This window comes from Rhinolophus ferrumequinum, chromosome 9, assembly GCF_004115265.2.
Source record: "Rhinolophus ferrumequinum isolate MPI-CBG mRhiFer1 chromosome 9, mRhiFer1_v1.p, whole genome shotgun sequence".
Lineage (NCBI taxonomy): Eukaryota > Metazoa > Chordata > Mammalia > Chiroptera > Rhinolophidae > Rhinolophus > Rhinolophus ferrumequinum.
Genome location: NC_046292.1, coordinates 63,127,245 through 63,152,446, shown reverse-complemented (window position 1 = coordinate 63,152,446; position 25,202 = coordinate 63,127,245). Strand labels below are relative to the sequence as shown.

General features: G+C 31.8%; 1 protein-coding gene across 9 annotated transcripts in view; it reads right to left on the bottom strand.

Moving 5' to 3' along the window:
- Positions 1–25,202, bottom strand: part of PRKACB (protein kinase cAMP-activated catalytic subunit beta) — a 106,445-nt gene that overhangs the window by 37,338 nt on the left and 43,905 nt on the right. Inside the window, exons 1-2 of one of the 9 annotated variants that reach the window (XM_033114379.1) lie at positions 8,796–9,034; positions 416–439 (exon numbers count right to left, since the gene is read on the bottom strand). The exons of 1 other annotated variant lie outside the window; for it this stretch is intronic. In XM_033114379.1, the coding sequence (XP_032970270.1) occupies positions 416–439; positions 8,796–8,805 (34 nt within the window). In that variant the 5' untranslated portion in view covers positions 8,806–9,034. Of the gene's footprint in view, positions 1–415; positions 440–8,201; positions 8,510–8,795; positions 9,035–19,357; positions 19,647–25,202 lie in introns of those variants that run through there. 7 more of the 9 variants (XM_033114380.1, XM_033114378.1, XM_033114377.1 and 4 more) reach the window with 7 other exon arrangements.

Here is a 25,202-nt window from a genome sequence, read left to right as displayed (position 1 = left end):
ACATTATTTAAGAATTATTTAGTGTATATCAGGAAACACAAAACAAGGTAGAAACTGAGAAAAGTTATGTATGAAAATACCAAGTTCTTTAGACAAATAACAGAACAGGACAATCCTTTCCAAAACCTCTGGAGAATGTATATCTAGTAAAGCCACCCCTGTATTGTCTTCTGCCACCCCTACTTCACCCATCTAGTAAAGCCACCTCTGTATTGTCTTCTGCCACCCCTACTTTAAACACCCACCTCTACATTTGTTATTTCTAAGAATACCACCCCCCACACACACACAGGCTATACTACAAATTTTTTCAATAAACTAAATATAAAACATTTTAGTTACCACAAAATACCTCATAAAACCCAATTTATAGCAATCAAATAACAGAATTATTCTGTAAAAAGTGGTTTCCTACCAGAAGCTTCTGATGAATTGCATGCTTGATCAAAAAGAATAAATTAAACAGATAAATAACATATAAAATAACAGACCCACAAGAAGTTATCCATCCATATATGTTCATTAGTATATTTACACATAGAAATAGAATAAAAAAATACTTGAGCATACAAATACAAGTATTTTATATAAGGATCACAACAAATTTTTGGATATATGTGTATATATATATATATATATATATATATATATATATATAATTTTTAATCAACAAAACCTTATTCTAAAAATGTGTTAATGAAACATTATCTTCTGTCCCTTTAATGTGAAGAGCAATTGTGTTCTCTTTGCTGAAGGGACACTTGATTTGCTTTACCACATTCAAACATGTTCATTCAAAGCAAATTCCCTTAACCTTAAAAATAATAGTGGCTACAAAAACCAACTTTAATTATTGCAGTTGCGTTTGTGTAGTTAGTTCAGTGGATGGGACCATGTCTACTTTTATTTTTTAAGATATCAATTAGTCGTACACAAAGTCACACATGAATGGGTGTTTGGAAATTAAACAGACAGTAAAAGCTACATTTCCTATTGTGATATTTCTTTTACTCTTCTTTCCTCTCCTTATGCTTTTTTATTAGTTAATTCTTTATCAAGTCTTAATTACAAGTGAACACTATAATTGACTAGCTTTCATTAAACTGTAAATAACTATAAAAACTTTTGGTGAAACATATATTTAAATGATCAAATTATTAAAATGATCAAATTAACTTCACTAGTATCTGTATGGACAGAGGGATACACCATGAACCCACATAGTGTACTAGTCAGAACTAATCACATTACATGCTTTCTCTCCCAACTTGCTCTCTGTCTGGGAGGCTGTGGATTTTCTAGGCCATTTAAGTCCTGTTTGATTGGAGATGTTCCCTATAGGATTTTGTAATAAAAACTTAAACTAAATTTACAGTCATGAAACTAATGATCCAGGCAATCTTTGAAATGTATTTTACTTCCTTAATTGTTCACTGAGGCCTTTTCTCAGAGTAATACTACATCTACCATAATAATATGCTAAAGATTTTCCATTTGGTTCTAAATTTAAATATTCTTTCTTGCAGACAGTATAGAGCTAGGAGTGGATCCCCAGATGACAGAGTATTCATATTTCAACTTAACTAGATAGTAATAAGTGGATCAATAAATGGTTATGCCAATTTATATTGCCACCACATCCTTGATGATCCATATCCTCAAAAAAATGTGTTCTATCACTTTCTAAATTTTGCTAATCTAATGGATAGTAAATCACATCTTGTTAAAGATTAGGTAAATATCTCTTAGAATTCTATAATTTTCCCTTAAAGGTCTTATTACCCTTTTATTAGATTTATCTACCAGGTTCTTTAAAACTTTGGTTGCTATTGTACAAGGGAGATTTAAAAAAAAAAATTACTGTTTGTGTTTGCTGCTGATGTATAACACATAGTTGATGTTTATATATTGATCTTATTATATCTGGCAATCTTGCCAGTTTCTGTTATTAATTCTAAAATGATACTGGTAGATTCTCTTGAATGTTCTATTTAGACAACCACATATCATCTGTAAATAATGATCTTTTTCTTGTCTTACTGTGCAGGTTATGGCTAATAGTGCAATGTTGTACAGAAATAGACAATTCCTAACTTCAGAGAAAATGTTTCTAATTTTCTTTTCCCATACTTTACTTGTAAGACTATACCAGACTCAAATAAATTTAAGAATACTTCCTCTTTTTTAATTTTTTGGGAGATTTTGTACAAGATTGAAATGTTTGTTCTTTGAATATTTCCTAGAACTTGACTGTAAAATGGTCCAGTCCTCATTTTGTTAAGTTTGAGTAAGGATTTTAACTGATTAAATCTTAAATAGGTATAGTTCTGATCAATTATTTTAAAAGTCTTTTCTATGAACTAACCTTTAGCTCTGATGTATATTTTCTATTTCACTGCTTTATGCTCATGCTGTGCTTTCTAACTTTACTTGAATATTTACATCATTAATGTCTTTCTCCTTTCCTACTATAAGCATTTAAAAATTTGTCTCTAAATCACTTAAGGTACACCCCACAAGTTTTGATATATATTGAGTTTTAAATTTGTAAGTGAATTCTTGATCTGTGAGTCATCTGAATTTTTAAATCCCCAGATATAAAATTTATGTGTTTATTTAGTCTTTTATTGTTGATTAAATTGTTTTGTGGTCAGACACCATGGCTATATCAATTCTTCAAAATATTTTGAATATGTTTAGTATTCTGTATTTCTGTGTATTCTTTAATTACTGGATGAAAATTTTTTATATATATCTATAAATCTTATATAATTTTTCCTTCTAAATGGGTCAATCTTGTGTTATATATTTTGAGGTTCTGTAGAGGTGCATACAACTTTTTCTCATATTTAATACGATTATTAATTTTAAATGGTAGCCTGTATGTGACAATTCTCCTCTCTGACATTTTTATAAGGATCTAATCCTGTTGTAGCTGTTGAATAGCATTTATAGCTGTGTGTGTGTGTGTGTGTGTGTGTGTGTGTGTGTGTGTGTGTGTGTGTTTTGATTTTGGATTGTGAACTCAAAGTTCACTGGGGCTTTATATGAGCAACCTGCAGAGCTTGACTAGAAAGTATGTTTTGTGTTAGCATCTGCCTGGCATCCAGTGGATGTTACTAGTCTGGGACTGTTACAATAACGTACTTCATCTTATTCATGATTCTTAGACCACACAATTAATACAGATGAAAACCTGAACTCTACTGGAGGAGAAGCAATTGATTACAAACTCTCAGGAGAGCCATCCCACACACATGCATGCATAGCGCTCTCCTGTCCTCTGGAACCCAAGCCAAGAGATAGAAGCTGCCTTATTTTCTCTCATTGTCAGTGAAGAGGTTTTAATTTCTAATCTATTCTCTCACTGAAATTATGATACTTTGAGGATCCTGGCTTTATATAGGAGTCTAAAAAAATCCCACATTGCATAGATCAAATAAATTGTCTTCTGTCTCTGTAAAGCCATTTAAAATGAAAGTCCTTTGGTAACCAAGGTATGAAAATCTCCTTGGGGTAGTCAAAGTATACTCCCTCCTATAGCTCTAGTTTTCATTCACCATATCACTTTTTTGCACACTGCGGGTATCTATTATATGTCTGTAAGTTCAGGTATTCATTTAAAGGCATGCTCACTATATTTTATTCAGCATTTTTAGGTGCTGTTGTATCTCTATTAATTTTTGCTCTAGAAGGATTTTCAAATCTCTAATTTTTGGATTTTTTTCCTGTATAAGACTAGCTTTATGTTAAGTTGTAACATGCAAAAAGACCTGGATATTTGTGAGATTCATTTTTTTAATTCTTGAAGTTCAAAACTTCCATCAAGATATATTTAATTGATGGTGTCTTTTGTTAATCTTTGTCAAAACACAATGAGCTCTTTCAATCTACAGATTCAAATTTTTCCTCAACTGAGAGGTTTTCTTGAATCATATATATTTTTTATTATTACTTCTGTTCTGTTAGTCATTATCTGTTCTTTGGGAATGTTATTCATTCAATTTGTAGAGTTTTCTACTTTAACCTAACATAGTTTTAACCTCATAATTTCGATCCTGTCCATTTCCCCTACATTCTGGAGGTTTTTATCAAGCTAGTTCTTCATATCATTACTCTCCTGCAGTGATTATTTCAGTCTTTACTGCTCCTAATGCAGCTTTATATTCTGCAAATTCCAGGTTTATTTCTTAGAACCTTCCATTATCATATCATTATTGCTTTGTTTCTATTCCTGCCTCTTAACCAACTGTCTTTGCATTTTAGTCTCTTGTTTTATCTTATCTTTCATGTCGTATTTCATAAATTCCATGTTCACTTGAAAATTTTAAGAATTCAACAAAGATGCTATGTATAATTTATTTTTAAACCCTCCACCACAAATATTTTCTAAACATAAGTTCACTCTCTTTCTCTTGAAGGCTACGATTTAATCCTTTAATGATGCACTATCTCTTTTATAGGCTCCATGTTGTTGCTTTTCTTGCTTATTCATTCATGAACAATGAGAAGCCTTTCAGAACTTTACAATGCCCCCAAATACGGTGGATCCTCTCGCCTCTCACCTCTTATTTGGGTATGTTGGAATCATATTTTCAGATATTTAGTTGATACGTATTTACATTATCAGTTAAATAATCCAGTGACTTTCAGAAATGGGAATGAAGCCAGGACTATAAAGTTCCTTGCTAGTGGTGATATGCACCATATCAGGGAAGGGCCCTGTCACAGGGAAGAAGAAAAGCCACTTTTTCAATTTGGAATACCCTATCAAATTTTGGGTTGTTCCATTATAACTGTTTTAAATGAAAGTAATCAGCAATATTGGATCTATCACTTCCCAGCAGTCTTTTTTATAGGCCTCATCCCTCCAAGTTAGTGAGGGTGAAACTACTGTTTATTTCTTTCCCATGAAGGAAAGATACTCAAAATAAAACTGAGTTAAACTTTGGTGTCTGATCGTCAGTCTGATACTGTACATTTCTGGGCAAGTACCCTTCCTTAATTGCAGAACTAATACACTGTTTTCCCAGAGTTTTTTGTTGTTGTTGTTCTTTTATCTTCAATCAAGATCTAGAATGGACAATTTAAGTGCTTGTGCTCAAATCTGAAAATGTCCCGTAATTCATAAAGGTCAAGGCCTTCTTCTTTGGAGATTTGCTTTCAACTACAGGTGGACAAATCAGAGTTCTCACCTGGGGATGTTGCTATAATGATGCTATTTATGTTCTGATAAGCATATAAATTTACAAAAAATAAATAAAATGACTGCTATTTTTCATTGATAATGTAAGAAAAGTATTCACATATGTAAAAAAAAGGGGGATAATTTTTAGTCATTCACTTATTCTACAAAAATGTATGACTTCATTACTGTATTTAGGGCACTGGGGTAACTACTGGAAACACAGAGATGACCACGGCATTTATTGACTTAAGGAGTTCAAAGGTTGGAGAAGGAAACTGCCATGCTGATATCTAATTTCAATATAATACAAATAATTGTTATAGTTTATAAGCTTGCTTTGAGAGTACAGGGTCTATAGAGTCACCTGACTCTATAGAATCAATGATGGAGGCACTAAAAGTATAGGTGGTTTTCAGAATTTTTATGGTAAGGTATAAATATAGAAAGGTACCGTGTTTCCCCGAAAATAAGACTGGGTCTTATATTAAGTTTTACTCCAAAAGACGCATTAGGGCTTATGTACAGGGGATGTCATCCTGAAAAATCATGCTAGGGCTTATTTTCCGGGTAGGTCTTATTTTCCGGGGAAACAGTAGCAAGGAATAGTATGTATGGATCGATCAGAATAATATGTATGGATAGATCAGAATTTTATGAGAGATGTAAATAAAGCCAGAAAGATAAGTCATTGATCTTACATGACCTACTAAGGGGTTTGACCTTTATCTAAGAGATCACACCTGTAACTGAAAGGTTTCACGTTGGGTTAAGAAATAAGTATATTTGCTTTCTAAAAATGGCAGCATGAAAAATGATCTGGAGGGATACAAAAGTAAAAGCTGAGACAAGTGAAGCAGTTACTGCAGTAGGATTAAGAAGATATAGAATATTTAACCTAAAAGCATTCCCAATGTCAGTGAGACTGAAGAAAATTGAGTGATTTCTGAGACATTGCTGATGTAGAATCAATACAAATTAATGACTTGAGTGCATGTTTGGGGGTTAAGAAACAAGTTAGGAATGACTACAAAGTTTCTGTTTGAAGTTCCTCCATGGGCAGTGGGATTATTAATAGAAATCCGAATCAATGAAAAAGGAGTAGATTTGGGATGGAAAGACAGAATTCACTTTTGAAAGAAACGTTCAGGTAACAACTAAGGATATGGGCATGGATGAGAGCATTCAGAGAGAATGTAGTGTTAAAAGAGGGCCAAAGATAGGTTCCTAGTGAAAATTAACATTTAATAGGCAGGCAGGAAAAAAGGAATAGCTTTTTAACCAGAAGAGTGCCACATTTACATAAATACTACAAGTAGAGCTATAGACTAAGACATGAAGGTCTGGCATGTGCTTATTTTTACAAAGAAAACACACTTCATTTGTAATTTTCCACATTTAAAATGGCTAAGGCATTTAACCATTTATAGCAAGAGTAAAACTTGAACAATTCTGAAAATGTCAGACTACCTAGTTGTGATTACTATGATTCCTATGGTAGAAAAGGCTGTAAGGGCATGCCGATATGATCAAGTATATCAAATATTATCTGACCAATCCGTAGATTTCTTAAAAGAAAAATAAAGCAATAGAACACCAGTAACTATTTTCTTCAGCTAAAACGAACACATCCAATTGTAAAACGTCTAGAACACCACAGTGTTTACCTAAAGATTCTGTTATATACCCAACTTTCAAAGAGAAAACACACATTGGCTAGATTCAGAGAAATCTAATATTTTAAGTGTGATTACCAGGTATATTCAGTTTTGATACCCATTGAAATTCTAAGGAATGGTAACATGTTGATTTGGTGATATCAGCCCAAACTTAAAACACGAAATTGGAAATATTCATTTGCTAACAGGAAAATAACAGGATAATAATAATAATTAATTCTTAATATCTTGCATGTAAAATTTGTATTGTAATGTCTAACATTCTCTAAGCAAGTATTTAACAGTGTGCAAGAGGTTGATGTTATACTGCAGTACGATAAAAAAAATGTGACAATTAGGTGATCTTCAGTTATAGAAGAAAAGGTTCAGCTGTTTTGAATTCTATCATTATACAGCAAAAATTCAACTCTCTCAGGTTCTGAATTCCAATTCCAAATCTTTTAAGTGTAAATTATAGACTATTATGTTACAAGAAAAAACATAATACTTCTTTTAAAAATCTGATTCAAAGGTTAACTTATAAATAAATATCCTCTTTTTAAGTTAAGCAAAAAGATAATAATGAATTATGCTGTAAGCAAATATTTCTCACTCTAACAACAGGATATCTATTTTTAGCTGCAGTTTTGGCTTAAAGTGAATAGTTTTCACCCTGTGATAGAGTGCAGTATATACTATAGTATATTTTCTAAAAAAACATTTTTAGAATTAAAAAAAAAATCATGTTATTAAAAACAAAAAGAAAACTAATTATCACAAAAGTACTTATTCTAACAAATTATTTTCCCCAAAATAATATTTCTGAAAAATGTTAATAAAGCTTCCAAAACCAAAATGTACATATTTATTTCATCATTAAACCCCTATTTCTCAATGAGTTGTACATAAAAGCAACCAATAAGTCAATTAAATTTTGGCAACATCTTATTCAAGATTAGCATTTTCATATAAAAAAATCAGCTAACAAAAATTAATATTAGAATGACAAAGCTAAAAAGAAGAAAGTTTAATCACCTTCAGGATTAGATACAAAATATTCCTCTCCTATCATGGTGGGTCTTTCACTACTAATTTATAACACAGTAACAAGAGTATCTAATAAATGTAATAAATCAAACCTAAAGAAATTTAGGAACTGATTATTAACAGTAGTATTAGTTGTTCACAGTTCTTCATTTAAAAGCAAATTAATGCCTAAATGCAAAGCATCAACAGAAGATATAATTCACTGTAGTTCTGGCTGTACAACTGCTCCTTTAAAAAATATTATTTCCTCTTATAGTTAAATATTTCTAAAAATGTAAAAATAGCTTCAGAGTCTCAGAGAGCATACTTACCACTCATGATGAAAACCAACCTTTCCAAAACATATTGCTCAAAACAACAATCCAACAGCAAAGGGAGTTATGCTAATCTCTAGAGGTAGAAGCCGATGGTGTAAACACATACACTGGAACATGCAGCACACAAAAAATGAAAAGAGCTTTCTTTTGTTTTAAAAAGGAAAGCCCCCAGAAGCAAAGCGTAACTGCCCAGCGTGAGATGTCACTAGTAAACACCAAATTAATGCCAAAGATGTGTATAACTAGATTTAATTTCTTTCAATCTAGTTATCCTAACCTCTTTCATATACCACTAGAACAACTCAAAATGGCAGGGAGAAAATGTTCGAACCAGGATGTATAAGATGTTCTCAATTATATCAGCATGAGTTGTTACCACGGCAACATTAGACCAGAATTATCGGTTCACTTGTAACCAAGGAGTAGCTTTTCTAAAGCTTTAATTAACCAAGGCAAATAAAATACCTTGTTTTTTTTTTATTTTAAAGCCACATGATTTTAAAATTACCATATTTCTTAAGCACTTAGCTACCGTTCTTACATCTTTCAAAGATATAAAAAAAATTGCTGTTTTCTTCCAATACTCACACAATCCCATGTTGAACCTGGCAAGGAACAAACAGCAGAATGATTGCACCTAAACGTCTTTCAATTACACCAGCTCTTACTGCTGGCTGTGGACCTCACTGATATTAAAATGCTGTGTGCTGTTGCTAGTGACTATTGGCGATGAATCTTATTGCCCAGATCGCTGATAGCTTTCATTTTTCATGAGCCAGAAAGCTATACTGCAGCACAAATGTTAACCATTTAAACATTCTGTATTATGGAAGAGAAAAAATATAGTCCTTTATATATCTTTATTTTAAAGGATATCATAAAATAACTTATTTATAAACTTCCATTAAATTCCGCATTACAAACAGTGTCAGATGCCACTTAGGTGGTTTTCAAAAGAGGAGAACACACAAGAAAAGTTTCTGGCAATCATTACTGAAGTGTAAAATTCCTTACAGCAAAGAAGATTAAGATGACAGATTGTATAGCAAGGTGGGCAGATGGCATGGCATGGTGAACAGGATTTTCTGACTCCCAGAGACCCCAAAATTTGTACCAAAATGGTACAAATGTTCTATAGAATGATGCCTTGTTAAGTGGAACTTCAGCAAGTGAATATGCCGTTTTAAAAGTTGCCAGGTGAGACACGACTTCCAGTGACAAGGGAATAAGTAAGTCAGCAAATCTTCTCCCCAAGAAACAACTATGAGCTGGATAAAACTGTCAACAACAACAGTTTCACGGCTTTAGAAATTTAGCAAGCACAGATAACAAATGAAGAGGCGTTTATTCATGAAAACCTGCTGAATTTTGCGTAAGAACAGGAGAGTGTGTGATGTTATTGGTTGGTGCTGCTCCTGCTCCCCCACAGCTGTCAGTGTCGTACTTCTATCAGGGCGGGGCTGACCATGACAACCAACAGCTTTGCTGCCAGAGAGGGCTCACTTGATTTGAAGAGAAGGCCAAAGAATCCCAAACAAGTGATGTTGTCAATAAAAAAAAGTAAACAGTAGGAAATGAACAGGGAAATGTCCATCTTTGCTAGTCTGAAGTGTGTCCTTGGTAGAGGTATACAGCAAACTGGTGGTATAGCAAGAAATTCAACATAGAAAATGGAAATTAGGGATGCAGAGAGGGCCTAAATAAACTCCCCACATATCTTTGGCTGACTAGAAAAACTATCTGATAGGGGAGACCCAAGAGGGCCCAGCAGAAAGTTAAAGCTGGTACAGACTTGAAAACTGTCTGAATATTGAATGTGTTCCCCAACCCACAAACCACTCCATCAGCATAGACTGGCTCAAAGTGTGTAAATACAACTTTTGATTAATCATTGACTAACAACAATACTATGCAGACACAGGGTAATCCCAAGCAGAGAAATCAGCTGCCAGACACCATGGGGAACACAGTCCATAGATTAAGGGCAAGAAAGTTATTAAAAACAAAATAAAACATAAACAAAAACAACCTTCAGGGAAGGAAAAAAATCAGAATCCAGAACTCCTACAAAATTATTATTTTAAAAAGTCCATTTTTTCATAAAAAACATTATGTAATCCATACTGAGTAAAAAAGGCAGTCAATAGAAAATGTCACTGTATGGGCCCAGATATAGAATTTAGCAGGTAAAAGACTTCAAAAGAACTATGACACATACATCAAAAGAATAAAAGGAAATTGTGTTTAAAGAATTAAAGGAAAATATGTTGGCAATGATATAACAAAGGCAATTTCACTATAAAAAGAGACACTATTAAAACATAAAAAATATAGACTTGGAAAAATACAACAACCAAAACTTAAAAACTCACTACACTGACCCAACAGCAGATTTGAGGACAAAAGACTGAATCAGTGAACTTGAAGATAGACCAATAGAAATCATCCAGGCTGAAGAATACAGAGAACAAAAGATAGGAGAAAAATGAATAGAGCTTCAGAAATCTGTAGGATATCAAGGTTACTAACACATACAAGTATGTAATGGGAATCATAGAAGGAGAGGATAGAGACAAAGGGCAAATAAAACATATTTAAAGAAAAAATGGCTGAAAATGCCAGTTTTAATGGAAAAGATTAACCTGCAGATCCAAGATGTTTAAGTTATTCCAAGTATAGTAAACACAAAGAGTTCCATACCTTTCCATACCTAAACACATCATATTCAAGTTGTTAAAAGACAAAGACAAAGAGAAAATCTTGAAAACAGCCAAAGAATAATGACTAATCATGTATAGGGGGAAAGCAATACAATTAATCATAACTTCTTAACAGGAATAAGAGAGGCTAGAAGGCAGTGGAATGATATATTCAAAGTGCTGAAAAAAACCAGAAAAAAAATAGTTTACAACAATTCTGTCTGGGAATGCTATCCTCCAAAAACTAAGGTGAAATATACAAATCCCAGATAAACAACAACAAAGGGTATTTGTTGCAAGCAGAAATACTTAAGGAAGTCCTTTCAGCTAAAAATAAATGACACTGGACAGTAGTCAAATTGAGAGGAGGAAATGAAGAATACTGAAAATGGTAAACATAAGTAAAAGCTACATAAGTACATATTTTTATGTTTTCTCTTAATTTCTTTAAAGGACTTAAAACTGTAAGAAGCAATAATTAGAATACTGCATTGCTGAGTTTATAAAAATATACATGTAATATTTGTGAAAATAATAACACAAAACTGGAGAAAAAACTGAGCTATATTGGGTCAAAGTAGCTATATTTTACTAGAATTAAGTCATTACTATTCTGAACTAGATTGTGGGAAGATAAAATGCATATTATAACACCGTAATCAACTATTAAGAAAATATCTTAAATATTTAGTTTAAAAAATCAAAGAGGAATTCAAATGGCACCCTATAAATATTTGTTTAACAAAAAAGGAAGAGAGGACTGAAAACAGAAAGTCTGTAAGAGAAAACAAACAGCACATGGAAGATGTAAATCCAACCATATCAATAATTACATTAATTGTGAATGAAATAAATATAGATCAAAAAGCAGAAATTATTAGACTAGATAAAAAGGTAAGGTCCAACCATATGCTGTGTACAAGAGCCACACTTTAGATTTAAAGACATAAATAGGTGGAAATTAAAAAGAAAAAAAAGACATACCATGTAAATAGTAACTATAAGAGAGCTGGAGTACCTATATATATCAGATAAAATAGACTTTAATACAAAAGTTATTACTAGATTAAAAAAAAGGACATTTCATAACGATAAAAGGGCCAATACATCTGAAAGATTTAACAATTAAAAATGCATTGAACAAGAGTCTCCAAAATGCTAAAACAGAAATGAGAGAATTTAAAAACTAGATAATTTGACAATTATAGTTGAAGATTTCAATATTCCTCTCTCAATAATTCATAGAAAAACTAGACAGAAGATTAGCAAGGATACAGAAAACCTGAATAACACCATCAAAAGTGGACATTTATAAAACATAGCACCTAATATCAGCAGAGTAGACATTCTTTTCAAGCACACATAAAAATTCTCCATATTAACCATATGCTAAGCAATGTAACAAATCTGAATTAACTTGAAATGATTAAAAGATCACTCAAGATATGTTCTCTGGTCACAGCAGAATTAAATTAAGAATCAGTAACAGAGAGATATCTTGGAAATCCCCATATATTTGGATTTAAGTCACAAAGAAATCACAAGTGAAATAAGAAAATATTTTGAACTGAATGGAAAAAACCTACAAGAAATCAACATTTATGAATTATAAATAAAGCAGAGAGGAGAGGGAAATTCATAGCTTTAAACACCTGTATTAGAAAAGAAGGAAGCTCTCAAATCAATGATTTAAGCTTCCACCTTAAGAAATGCAAGAAAGAAGAGCAAAATAAACCAAAACCAAAAAGATCAGAGCAGAATTCAATGAAATAAAAAATAGAACAACAATAGAAAAATAAATGAGACTAAAAGTCTTACTGATAAACATTTAACTAAACTGACCAAAAATTAAAACAAAGCATGACAAAATAAGATGAAACAGAGAAGATACTAATTACCAAATATAGGAATGAAAAGACGACATTACCACTGACACCTGAGAAATTAAAAAGGTTATAAGGGAACACTATAAATAACTTTAGGCCAATTATATAAAATAACTTAGATGAAATGGACAAATTCATAGGAAAAAATTACCAAAACTAACTCAAGAAGAAATATAAAATCTGAAAAGACCTATAAACAAATAAAATAATGAATTAGTAATGAAATTTTTTTCCCACAAAGAAAAGCTCAGGTGCCTATGGCTTCCCTGTGGAATTTTATAAAACATTCAGGGAAATAATGCCAATCCAAACAAACATTTTCAGGATATCGAAGAGGATGTAATGCTTCCCGTCTTATTCTATGAGGCCTGGTATCAAAGTTAGACAAAGCTAGACAAAGATCAAAAGAAAATTACAGACCAATACATCATAGTGCTGAAGTCTTAAAACATTAGCAAACCTAATACAGCAGTATATAAAAAGGATTATACATGATGCCCATGTAGAATTTATCCAAAGTTGGTTCAATACTGAAAAGCAATTAATGGAATATACCATATTAAAGAATAAAAAACAAAACTACATAATCATCTGAATACATGTAGAAGCATCCCACAAAATCCAATACCTGTGATAAAACCGCAAACAAACTAGGACTAGAAGGGAACTTCCTCAAGCTGATGAAGGACGTGTGTGGGGATAGTGGAAGTGCTCTATAGCTTACATCATGTGTTGTGGTGAAAGATGGGATGCTTTCCCCCTGAGACTGGGAATAAGGCAAGGAAATCTGCACTCACCACTCCTAAGCAACTTTGTATTGGAGGTTCTAACCAGTGCTATGAGGTTAGAAAAAATATACTAAAGGCATAAAGACTGATAAGAAATAAATAAAACTATGTTTATTTGCAAACAATATGAGTCTATATGTAGAAAAGTCTATGGATTCTACAAAGAAACTAGTAGAACTACTAAATAAGTTTAGCAACATCATAGGATATAAGATCAATATACAAAAATCAAAAACATACTAATACACTAGGAACAAACAATCCAAAAAATGAAATTAAGAAACAACTTCATTCACAATAGTATTAACAGAAATAAAATACTTAGAAATCAATTTAGCAAGACTTGTTCACTAAAAAATAGAAAACACTGCATAGAAATTAAAGAAGATATAAATAAATGGACAGATATTTCATGTTCAAGATGGCAATTTTCCACAAATTAATTTACAGATTCAATACAATCTCTATTAAAAAACTAGCAAGCTTTTCTTCAGAAACTGACAAGTTGATGCTAAAATTTATATAGAAATGCAAAGGACCTAGACAGTCAAAACAATTTTGGTAAAGAACACAGTTGGAGGACTTACACTATTTGATTTTAAATTTTATTTTAAAGTTACGGTAACCAAGACAGTGTGGTATGGCATAAATATACATATATATCATTGGGACAAAACTGAGAATTCAGAAGTGAACCCTTACATTTGTGGTCAATTGAGTTTTGACAAAGGTGCCAAGACAATTCAATGGAGAAAGAAGGCTTTTCAACAAATGGTGCAGTAAAAATTGGATATCCATGTGGAGGAAGGTAAAAAAAGGAACTTCACTCCATACCTCACACCCTACATACAAAATTTAACTCAAAGAAATGATTTCTAGATGAAAGCATAGAATGAAAATCTTCACTACCTTGGGTTAGGCAAACATTTCTTAAGATTTGGCACCAAAAGTGCAATCCATAAAGGAAAAAATATACATTGGGCTTCATTAAAATTACAAACTTTTGCTCTTCAAGGACATCACTCAAGAAAATAAGACAATCACAGACTGAGAGAAAATATTTGCAAATTATGTATTTGGCAAAGAATTTGTGATCGGAATATATAAAAAACTTTTAAGACTTAATAATAAGAAGACAAAACCCTCACTTTTGAAAGTAGATAGAAGATTTGAAAATACATCTCTCCAAAGCAGATGTACAAATGGCTTATAAGAACATGAAAATATGCTCAACATCATCAATCATTAGGGAAATACAAACTGAAAACCATAATGAAATACCAATTCACATACCCCAGAAGAGCTATAATCAACGAGACTTAGAAACGATACCAAGTATTAAGAAGGACAACAAGGAAGTGAAGAAACTGTAAGCCTCGTGGTGGGAAGTAAAATTGTAAAGCCACTTAGGAAAAAAAACAAAATTGGAAGTTAAAAGTATAAACGTAAACTTACCATATGACCCCAAAATTCTACTCCTATACACAGACTCAAGAGATACGAAAGCATATATCCACCCAGTTTTGTATACAAATATTTATAGTAACATTATCCAAATAATCTCAAACTGAAAACAATGTTTATTAATCGCTGAATTGATAAACAAAATGTGTTATATCCAAACAACATAGTATAATTCAGCAATAAAAAGGAACCAAATATTGATATGTTCTGTAACATGGATGAATCTTGAAAATGTTATTCTAAGTGCAAGAAGCCAGAAAAAATAGACTACATTGTTGTATGATTCCATTTATATAAAATATCCAGAAAAGGAAATCTGTAGGGACAGGAAAACAGACCAGAGTCTGTCCCAGAGTGAGGTGAAAGTGAGAATTTATTACAAAATGGTACAAAAGAACTTTTTGGGGAGATGGGGAATGTTCTAAAACTGAATTGTGGTTATGACTGCAAAAGTCTATAAATTTATTGTTAAACTGATTAGAAATTATACACTTACAATGAGTGAGTTTTATGGTATGTAAATTATACTTCAATAAAAACCAAAAAACGTTGCCAAAAGCTTCTCTAAGAATAGATAGTTGGCTTGAAGCAGATCTTAGCTGTGAGAAGAATCACTTCCGTGGACAATTTAATTATGTAAATGTAATGATGATAGGCATTCATAAGTTTGGGGGAATGATCTAACAAAACTCTTGGAAACTTGGTAAAGGCTGTTCCTTCTTAATACCCTGTGGTATTGAGATCAGATAGACTGCTTTTCCAGACAATATCTTACTATCTTTTAAGAAAATCCTGTTTTTATATTTTCACATATTTATGTTATTATAATAATTTCCTCCGTCTGAGTCTCAAAATTCTATTCCTTCTTCAATATGAAGGTCCCATCTTCTCTTTAGTGTTAAATCCTACTTACACTAAACTCCCACAATAAGCTATTTATAGATTTTTAAGCAACCATTCACTATGCCTTCAATATTATGTTGTTTGTATGTTTGCTCTTCCTACTTTTATTTTTGAGGGTAAGAACGAGATCTTATTTCCCCCCGAGATTTGTCTATTGACTAGTTTAGTAAATAGTAAAAAAGTTTGCCAAATGAGTAAAAATTGATTACTATCAAGAAGCTTATGGAATAGTTGCAGACGGAAAAAGTAGATAAAAATATAATGTGAAAGTTCTTCTAGCTTAGAAGTTACAATGATACAGATTTAGTGGACTAAGAAATAACCATGGAAATGAATTGTCTGAAAGACTGAGTTTTGGAGAGATAAAACTGACTAGATAAAGTGGTCTGTTATAACCATTTTTAGTTACCCAATTCTATATGAAGAAATCAATACACAAAATTGTTTATTTGTTCAATATAGTATTTAAATCTAAGATTCACTAAAATGGATTTGTATCTGCTGAGAAATAGCCTCGGATAGGAAAAGAGTTTGATGGTATTCACCTATTCAGTTCTTAAAATGTTGTAATTAGATATTCAAATGTATAAAGGCCAAAATTTAAAAGATTCAAAACTTCATCAAATTCTGCATTATATTACTTAATACATCATTTATGAACAAAAGAATATTAAAAGCTAACTGTAATAAATTTGCTAGAAAGAGAACTCAATAAATGTTAATAATCCCATTTATTTTGAATCAGAACAAAAAGCAGAATTCCTCCATGTTCTTCTTTTGAACTTCATGTACTTACCATGTTTCCACGAAAATAAGACCTAGCCAGACAATCAGCTCTTATGCATCTTTTGGAGCAAAAATTAATATAAGACCTGGTATATTATATAAGACCCGGTATTATATTATGTTATGTTATGTTATGTTATATATTATATTATACCTGGTCTTATATTATATTGAAATAAGACAGGGTCTTATATTAATTTTTGCTCCAAAGACGCATTAGAGCTGATTGTCCAGCTAGGTCTTAATTTCGGGGAAACACGGTATATGTACTTTGAATTCGCTGTTACATATTTATATTATCAAACGTTTAGTAGTAAAAGATGAAACACATTTAAGTCACCTGGAAACCACTATGTGGCCTTTATTCTGCATTCTTCCTACATTTAATGTCAATGGAGAAGAAAGAAACTTGAAGTAAAACTTGTTAAATTCATTTTTGCCTAAATTGGTAGTTAATCCTTACTCAATAGTTCATGAACATAATTTTTTAAAAAAATGACGTGTAGTTTCTCTGCTTAGTTGATTCCTTAAAATAGCACTTTCGGAGCAAGCATATTTGGAGTATGTATTATCAGAAGATATAACATTCCTTTTGCTTGTAAAACAAGTCATGCAAGTAAGCTGCTTTAAGTAGCTTTGAAGAATGTGGTTTGTATAAAACTTCATATGGTCAAAACTCCTTCCGTAACTCATTCTAGAAATGAATAAAAATTTGTGTTTTCACCACAAAAATAAACCCTTGAATGTGCAATGATAGGATTCCTCTGTTTCTGTTACACCAGTGTTTTCTCCTCTGTCAACAGATTCCATAATAGGAAACAAGAGCTCCAAGTATACCATACTCATTATTACATATATAAAATTATTGTGTATATTTGATATTTTTGGGATATGAAAGAAGAGTGGTAGAACACTTGATTAATGAACATCAGTTACTATTTATTTCTTATATCATGCCTATTATTTGCAGAGTTACAAGGTTTGCACCTAATTTTACCTGTGCACAGTGATCCTATTTATTTTGTGACATCACAATATCAGTCAGTTTTTTTCCAAAAGAAATCATGGCTCATGATATTATCTTCCATTGCTAGATTTAAAATGTGTTTCAGAAAACATCACAGGCCCCATACATTTTGAAAATGGTGAGTATAGTTCAAAAATAACTTTCAATTATTAAAAACCCATCATATTCATTCAAGATACATTTATTAAACATGCACTATTTGGAGGAACAGAAATTAGTGAAATAGATATTAGTTAAGTACTGTCCTCATTTTTCATTGAACTTTTAATTAAAAGATCCTTGAAATGCATAAACAGGATTTCCAAAAGGCCTTAGCAGGTGACAATTTAACAAAATGGGGCAAGTAGAATGAATATCAAACTTTTGTTGCATGGTAAATTTTAACGATGTACTATTATTTTCATACTCATTAGTTCATTAACTTAAAGATATTTGAGATTCCTCATCTATCAACTTGCTATGAGTATATAAGAAGTAATTATAAATAATAAAAACCTTTAGAGTAAAAAAAGCTATACAAGTATTTGTTCTTTACTTTCTCCCTAAAATAGTTTGAGGGTAAACTAATTCTATGGAGGGAAAAAAAAAAATTCAAATAAGCTTCTATAGAACTATGAAGGTACTGTATAAACCAAGGAGTAAATTTTGTAAACAACTCTTGTTTTTTGTTGTTTTTTTTAAGCTGAATTTTCTTCCTTAACTGCTATAGAATATATAAACAGAAAGAGGCAAAACCTATTGCTATTTGATGATCAAACACACCAAAAAGGGCAAGAGTACTAAGGGTAATTCTATTGTTCCTTTAATCAGAGTGACAAAAATATCTTGGGGAGGATCCAAGGTGATATGTGGAATGGAGGTACTGGTATTGTTTATATGTGAAATTTGTCTTTTAAAATGCATGTCACCAAAAATGGTTACATATCACCATTTTAGCAAAGGAGGCAGTAAGTCCAAACCTTTTAACAATCCTGGAAAGAATGTGATGCATGGATAAACTTTTCCTCTCTTTAAGATAATTATAAGTAACATAAATATAATTATAAATGCTTTTGGTTTTTAAAATGTCATAGATCCAAGATTTCACATAGACTAATCATATTATGCTTTTACATTAGAAATCCTGCTTGTAAAACTGAAATAAGTTTCACACATGCATTTAAAAATAAAAGTTGGCAAACAAAATAGAAATGTAATTAATAATTCAAGAGTGTTTTTGCCCCTTTCAAATTTTAAGTCTTATACATCCAAGAAATTTTAAAAAATAAACTGATCATTGTTTGTAAAATTTAGACATTTCACTTTTATATAAGAAAAACTAAAAAAACCAGTAACATACACTAGAAATGATGTAAAAAATTTATAGAAAAGTTTCCCACTGATAATCAAATAGTTGTAGATAAAACATTAAACAATGAACTACATGATTCGGCTCAACTTATCAAGTTTTTGTGGAATTTTTTCAACTTGATCTTGCAAAAATGTCCTTGTGCAAATCATAAAAAGACAAACAAAACATAGTTCTTTGTTTTATCCTAAAACTCCAATTAGTATTTTAGCTTTTAGCTATAACGTACCATGAAAAAAAAAAACTTACTTGATCTGTCCCATAACGCAGTATGTTCAGAGAAATGAAGGCTGTCATTTTCCAGAGCTGTTTTCTGATCATGTGCAGTACCTTTTGAGTGTCTATGAAATAATCGGCTAGCAAAACCTTCCAATTTCTGAAGAGCAGTTGTACCTGTATACTGGTTACAGGATAGTTCTCTATAAGCTGCCATTCACGTGCATTTATACTTTACTTAAAGTAACTGAAAATATTTCCAGGAGGAGCTCAACAACTTCTTACACAGAAGCTAAGAGCTATGCATGTGTCAAACTTCCTGTTTGCAGGGTATTCAAACCACTACTGCTGTTCTGTTTCCTGTTAATATAAAACAGCACATTACTGAGCCTTTCTTAGCCAAACTCTTCATCTCAACTAGGGTGGGGATTTTAAAGACTTGAAATTTTGGCCTAAAAGGGTCTATGTTTAACAGTGTTTTAATATTAATACACAGGTTAGTGCTTTGTATATACATAATAGGCTAAAACATTTCTTTAAAAAAGGGAAATTAGTTAAATATGTATTACAACCCTATGCAAACAACTACAGCCAAACCACTTGCCAAATATAGTATGTTAAACATGTTTTTTTCTAAGAAATCAGCTAATATACATATTTTATGAATCTTTATAAGCAGTTAACTTTCCATCAAAAACTGGCAGGGAATAGGTATTACAAAACTCTTGCAAAACAAATTTATAACATATACACTTTAAGAAAAAAATCTGAACTAGCATTTAAAGAAAGAACTGAATGTTGCTAACTCATTGATTTTAGTTTACTATATACAGAAACTACAAAAAATTAGTATGTCAATATTGCTTAACAAAATTATAATACACTGACAACTGCCTATGAACAGTACATTTTAAAACATTAAAAAAATTTTTTTAAAGTACAAAATATAAGATTTAAAATTATATAAAATCAGCCACACAGTAAATTTCAATTGAGAGGAAATAAATTCCTTCTACTTGACTGACATCTAAATTTCTAAACTTAACACAGAGAACTACAGCTTACCTGACCCGATTCAGGGCTCTCACTTAGAAATAGCTCCTTTGATTAAAAGTAAATAAAATTTGCCATTGTCCACTTGCAGAGAAAAGTAATCTGTGACATATAACAATGATTTTGAGTACTTGCCTTTTTACACTAATTAAAAATTGAGAAATTTGTGTGGTTTTCTCTTTGGAAGCTCTAAATAAGAGAAAGAAAGAAAAAGAAGGAAGGAAGGAAGAAAAGGAAGGAGGGGGGAGGGAGGGATGGAGGGAGGAAAGGAAGGAAGGAAGAAAGGAAGGAAGGAAGGAAGGAAGGAAGCAAGGATGGAAGGAAGGGTCTTTTAAAATTTATCTAAAAAAAATCTTGGTCCAAGTTTCCTGCCAGCCACTTGACAAATAGAATAGTAACAAAAATGTAATCAAATGGGGACATCACACTCACACACACACACACACACACACACACACACGAAACACTGACTAATAAATTTTGCCAAATAACAGCTCAATTGTGTACACTGTTTTGTGTAATAAAATTAGTATCAATCTAAACAAATAGGCAAGGATATCTATAAGACTAAACTTCTTAAGTTTGTAACTTTCTGTATAAATGTATATATAATAATAGATAAATTGTTTAACAGCTGACAGTGCTTTAACACAAAGCAGACACTGAACAAGTCTGCAGTCTTTAATAAACATCTACAGACCATGGACTTTGTATGGGTAGAAGTGGATAAAATTCTGGATTCTTTGACTTGCTCTCTCTTGAGAGAAACTCTATTCAACCTCAAGGCTTTCCACAAATGTCATCCCCTCTCACTGAAGTTTCCCACATACTTTCTAGAAAACTAAACTGCTCTCTCCTTGTTTCCATTGATTTTATAATTTCATGTTAAAATTTGCTATTTATAAATGTATGCTTCAAATTATGAATTACTTGAACTCCTAAATGCAATAGATATATTACACACTCAACGAATATTTGTAGAAGTATCCATTCATTTTTAACAAATTAAAGGTCTAAGCAGAATCATCAAACACTTGAAAACATTTTAATTGTATTTATGATCGGACCATAGTTGTTCAATATAAAAACAGTAATAGAAGCAAGGTCATTAAACTCCTTTTCTCTATATTCAATCAGTTACTAAATTTTATTCAGGCTTTGAGTTCCATTTTTATCAGTGCAAATGTGAATTTCTAAAATAACTTATTTCCCTGCTTTCAAACACTCCTTTCAATCACTCATCTCTGACATATTAACTTCCCCAAAATATTATTCATGGTATTCCCTTACCAACTAATCCTAATATTTTATCGCAACCATATTCATATTTAACACAACACATGTAGCCAGACTTATATTCAATGTTGCTTGATTTTAGTGTAGATATTTCAGATTCCTAACTGGACACTAAGATTAATTTATGTTTTTAAAAAATGCATAAAACTTACAAAATTATTATTAAAAAAAAAGTAATCCTCACTGGATAAATACCTAGAATACTCTACATTTGAAATCTGAACACTTTTTTCCAATAAAACTGTCTCCATTTGTTACAAAGCCCTTATAGAAAGTAGAATATTTATTCCTGAGAGCAATATTTCTACATATGGTAATGTAACCAGGAAGCTGTTGCTATGTAACCATTTAGGCGATTTGATTTTTATTAAAAAGAACTCTACTGGCATCTACTGCCAGAAAGAAACAACTACAGCTTTAACTAAAACTGAATTCCCTCGTAATTAAAATTAAATCTTAAGAAGTATGTCGCTTATTATTTTTCCTGATGGTTTTTTCAGACCTTTAATTTGTACTAAGATGTTTAGTCATGTACCCAAAATTTGCTGTAATAGCATATCTTATAGTCTATTAATAGTTTAATTAAATAATGTGTAATAAACTAGAGTGTAATCAACTTTAGTTTATAGTCCTTATTATTAATTCTGCATTAATTTTAGAAATTATAACCATTTTCAGAGATGAAGCTCTTTCGATTGCCATAAGATACCATAAAATACTGTTTATTTCTTAATTTTAATAATAGTAATGATAACTTACATTTACCAAGCACTTTATAACATATAAAATTATTTCCATTGGATCATCAGATCTTTACAAATGAAGTAAGCAGTATTTTATTTTAGTACTTTTTATTTTTTAATTATTTTTATTAGTTTCAGGTGTACAAAACATGGTGATTAGATATTTGTATACCTCACAAATAACACCACGAGGTCTATTACCCTTCTGACTCTGTAAATAGTTATAAGAATATTATTGACTATATTCCATATGCTGTACTATGTATCCCCATGACTAATTTTTTTAAATTATACTTGATATTCAGTATTATTTTATATTAGTTTCAGGTGTACAGCGTAGTGGTTAAAATATTTATATAATTTATGAACTGATGCGCCCGATAAGTCTAGTACTCATCTGACATTATACATAGTTTTTACATTATTGACTATATTCCCCATACTGTACTTTACATCCCCGAGACTCTTCTGTAACTACCAATTTGTCCTTCCTAGTCCCTTGACCTTTCTTACTTAGCTCCCCCAAACCCCTCCATCTGGTAACCATGAGTTTGTTCCCTGGACCTATGGGTCTGTTTCTGTTCTGTTTGTTCATTTATTTTGTTAGAGTCCACATATAAGTGAGATTATATGGTATTTGTCTTCTCAGTCAGATGTATTTCACTTAGCATAATACCCTCTAGATCCATCCATGTTGTTGCAAAAACGATTTCATCCTTTTTTTATGGCATAGTAATAGTCACTGTATATATGTACCACATCTTCTATATCCAATCGTCTAATGATGGGCATTTTGGTTGTTTCCATTTCTTGGCTATTGTAAATTGTGCTGCAAGAACATAGAGGTACATATATCTTTTCAAATAGGTGTTTGGGATTTCTTTTATTTTTTAAAGATTTTTATTAAAATATAGCTAACATACAATGTATCAGTTTTAGGGGTACACCATAATTATTCAACATTTATACACCTAAAGAAGTGATCATGATAAGTCCAGCAGCCATCTGACACTGTACCATGCTATCACAATCTTATTGACTGTATTCCCCATACTGTACATTATATCCTCATGACTTGTTTTATACCTGGAGATTTGAACCCCTTATTCCCCTTTACCTTTCTCCCCTTTTTAATTTTTCAATTACAGTTGACATTCATTATTATTTTATATTAACTTCAGATGTACAGTATAGTGGTTAGACATTTGTATAATTGAAGAAATTAACCCTGACTAATCTAGTACCCACCCGGCACTACACAGCTATTACCATATTATTGACTATATACCCTATGCTTTACTTTACATCCCAATGATTATTTTGTACTTATCAGTTTGTACTTCTTACTCTCTACCTTTTTTCACCCTGACCTCCAAACGTCTTCCCATCTATTACTCCTACAAATCTAGTACCCACCTGAAACAATACAGTGATTACATCATTATTAACTATATTCCTTATGAAATAGCCTACATCCCCATGATTACTGTGTAACAACCAATTTATACTTCTTAACCCCTTCATTTCTTCACCGTATCCAACTCCCTCCCAACTATCACCTCAACAAATTTAGCACCAATTAGACACCATACATAGTTATTACAATATTATTGACCCTATTCCTTATGCTATAACCTACATCCCCATGACTACTGTGTAACCACCAATTTGTACTTCTTAATCCCTTCCCTCTTTTCACTCATCCTCAAACCCCCTCCCATCTTGCAACCATTAAAATGTTCTCTGTATTTGAGTTTGTTTTGTTCTTTAGATTTCACATATAAGTGAAATCTCATTGCATCTGTTTTTCTCTGTCTGACAGTCCACTCAGCACAATTCCCTTCAGGTCCATCCTTGTTGCCACAGATGGCAAGAACTAATTTCCTTCCATGGCTGAGCAATATTCCATTGTATATATGTACTACCTCCTCTTTATCCATCTTTCTATTGACAGACACCCAGGCAGCCTCCACATCTTGGCCTGCAATGAACAATCCTGCAATGAATATATGGATTCACATGTCCCCTCAAAGTAGCATTTGAGTTTCTTCAGATAAATACCCTGAAATGGGATTACTGGGTCTTTCTTTGTCTCTTGTAATAGACTTTGCTTTAAGTCTGTTTTGTCTAATATAAACATTGCTACCCTAGCTTTTCTGTTTTGTTCATTTCTATTTTCATGAAATAATCTTTCTCTTTACTTTCATTCTCTGTGTCTTTCAATCTGAAGTGATTTTCTTGTTGGCAGCATATGTAAGGGTCTTGTTTTCTTATCCATTTAGCTTTACTATGTATTTTGAGTGGAGCACTTAATCCATTTTCATTGAAAATAACTGTTGATAGATATGTAGCGATTGCCATTTTCTTACTCATAATTTTATTCCCCCCCACCCCATCGTAAAGAAGTCCCTCTAACATTCCTGGAATACTGATTTGGTGGTGATGAACTCCTTTATCTTTTTCTTGTCTGGGAAGCTTTTTATCTGTCCTTTGATTCTAAATGATAGCTTTACTAGGTAATCCTAGTGTAGATCCTTGCTTTTTATCACGTTCACTATTTTGTGCCAATCTTTTACGGCCTGCAAAGTTTCTGTTGAGAAATCAGCTGAGTCTTAGGGGAGCTCCCTTTTAAGTTACTAGTTGCCTTTCTCTTGCTGCTTTTAGGATTCTCTCTTTGTCTTTAACCTTTGCCATCTTAATTATTATGTATCTTGATGTGGGCCTGTTTGAATTCATCTTGTTTGGGACTCTATGCTTCTTGGGCTTGTATGTCAATTTCCTTCACT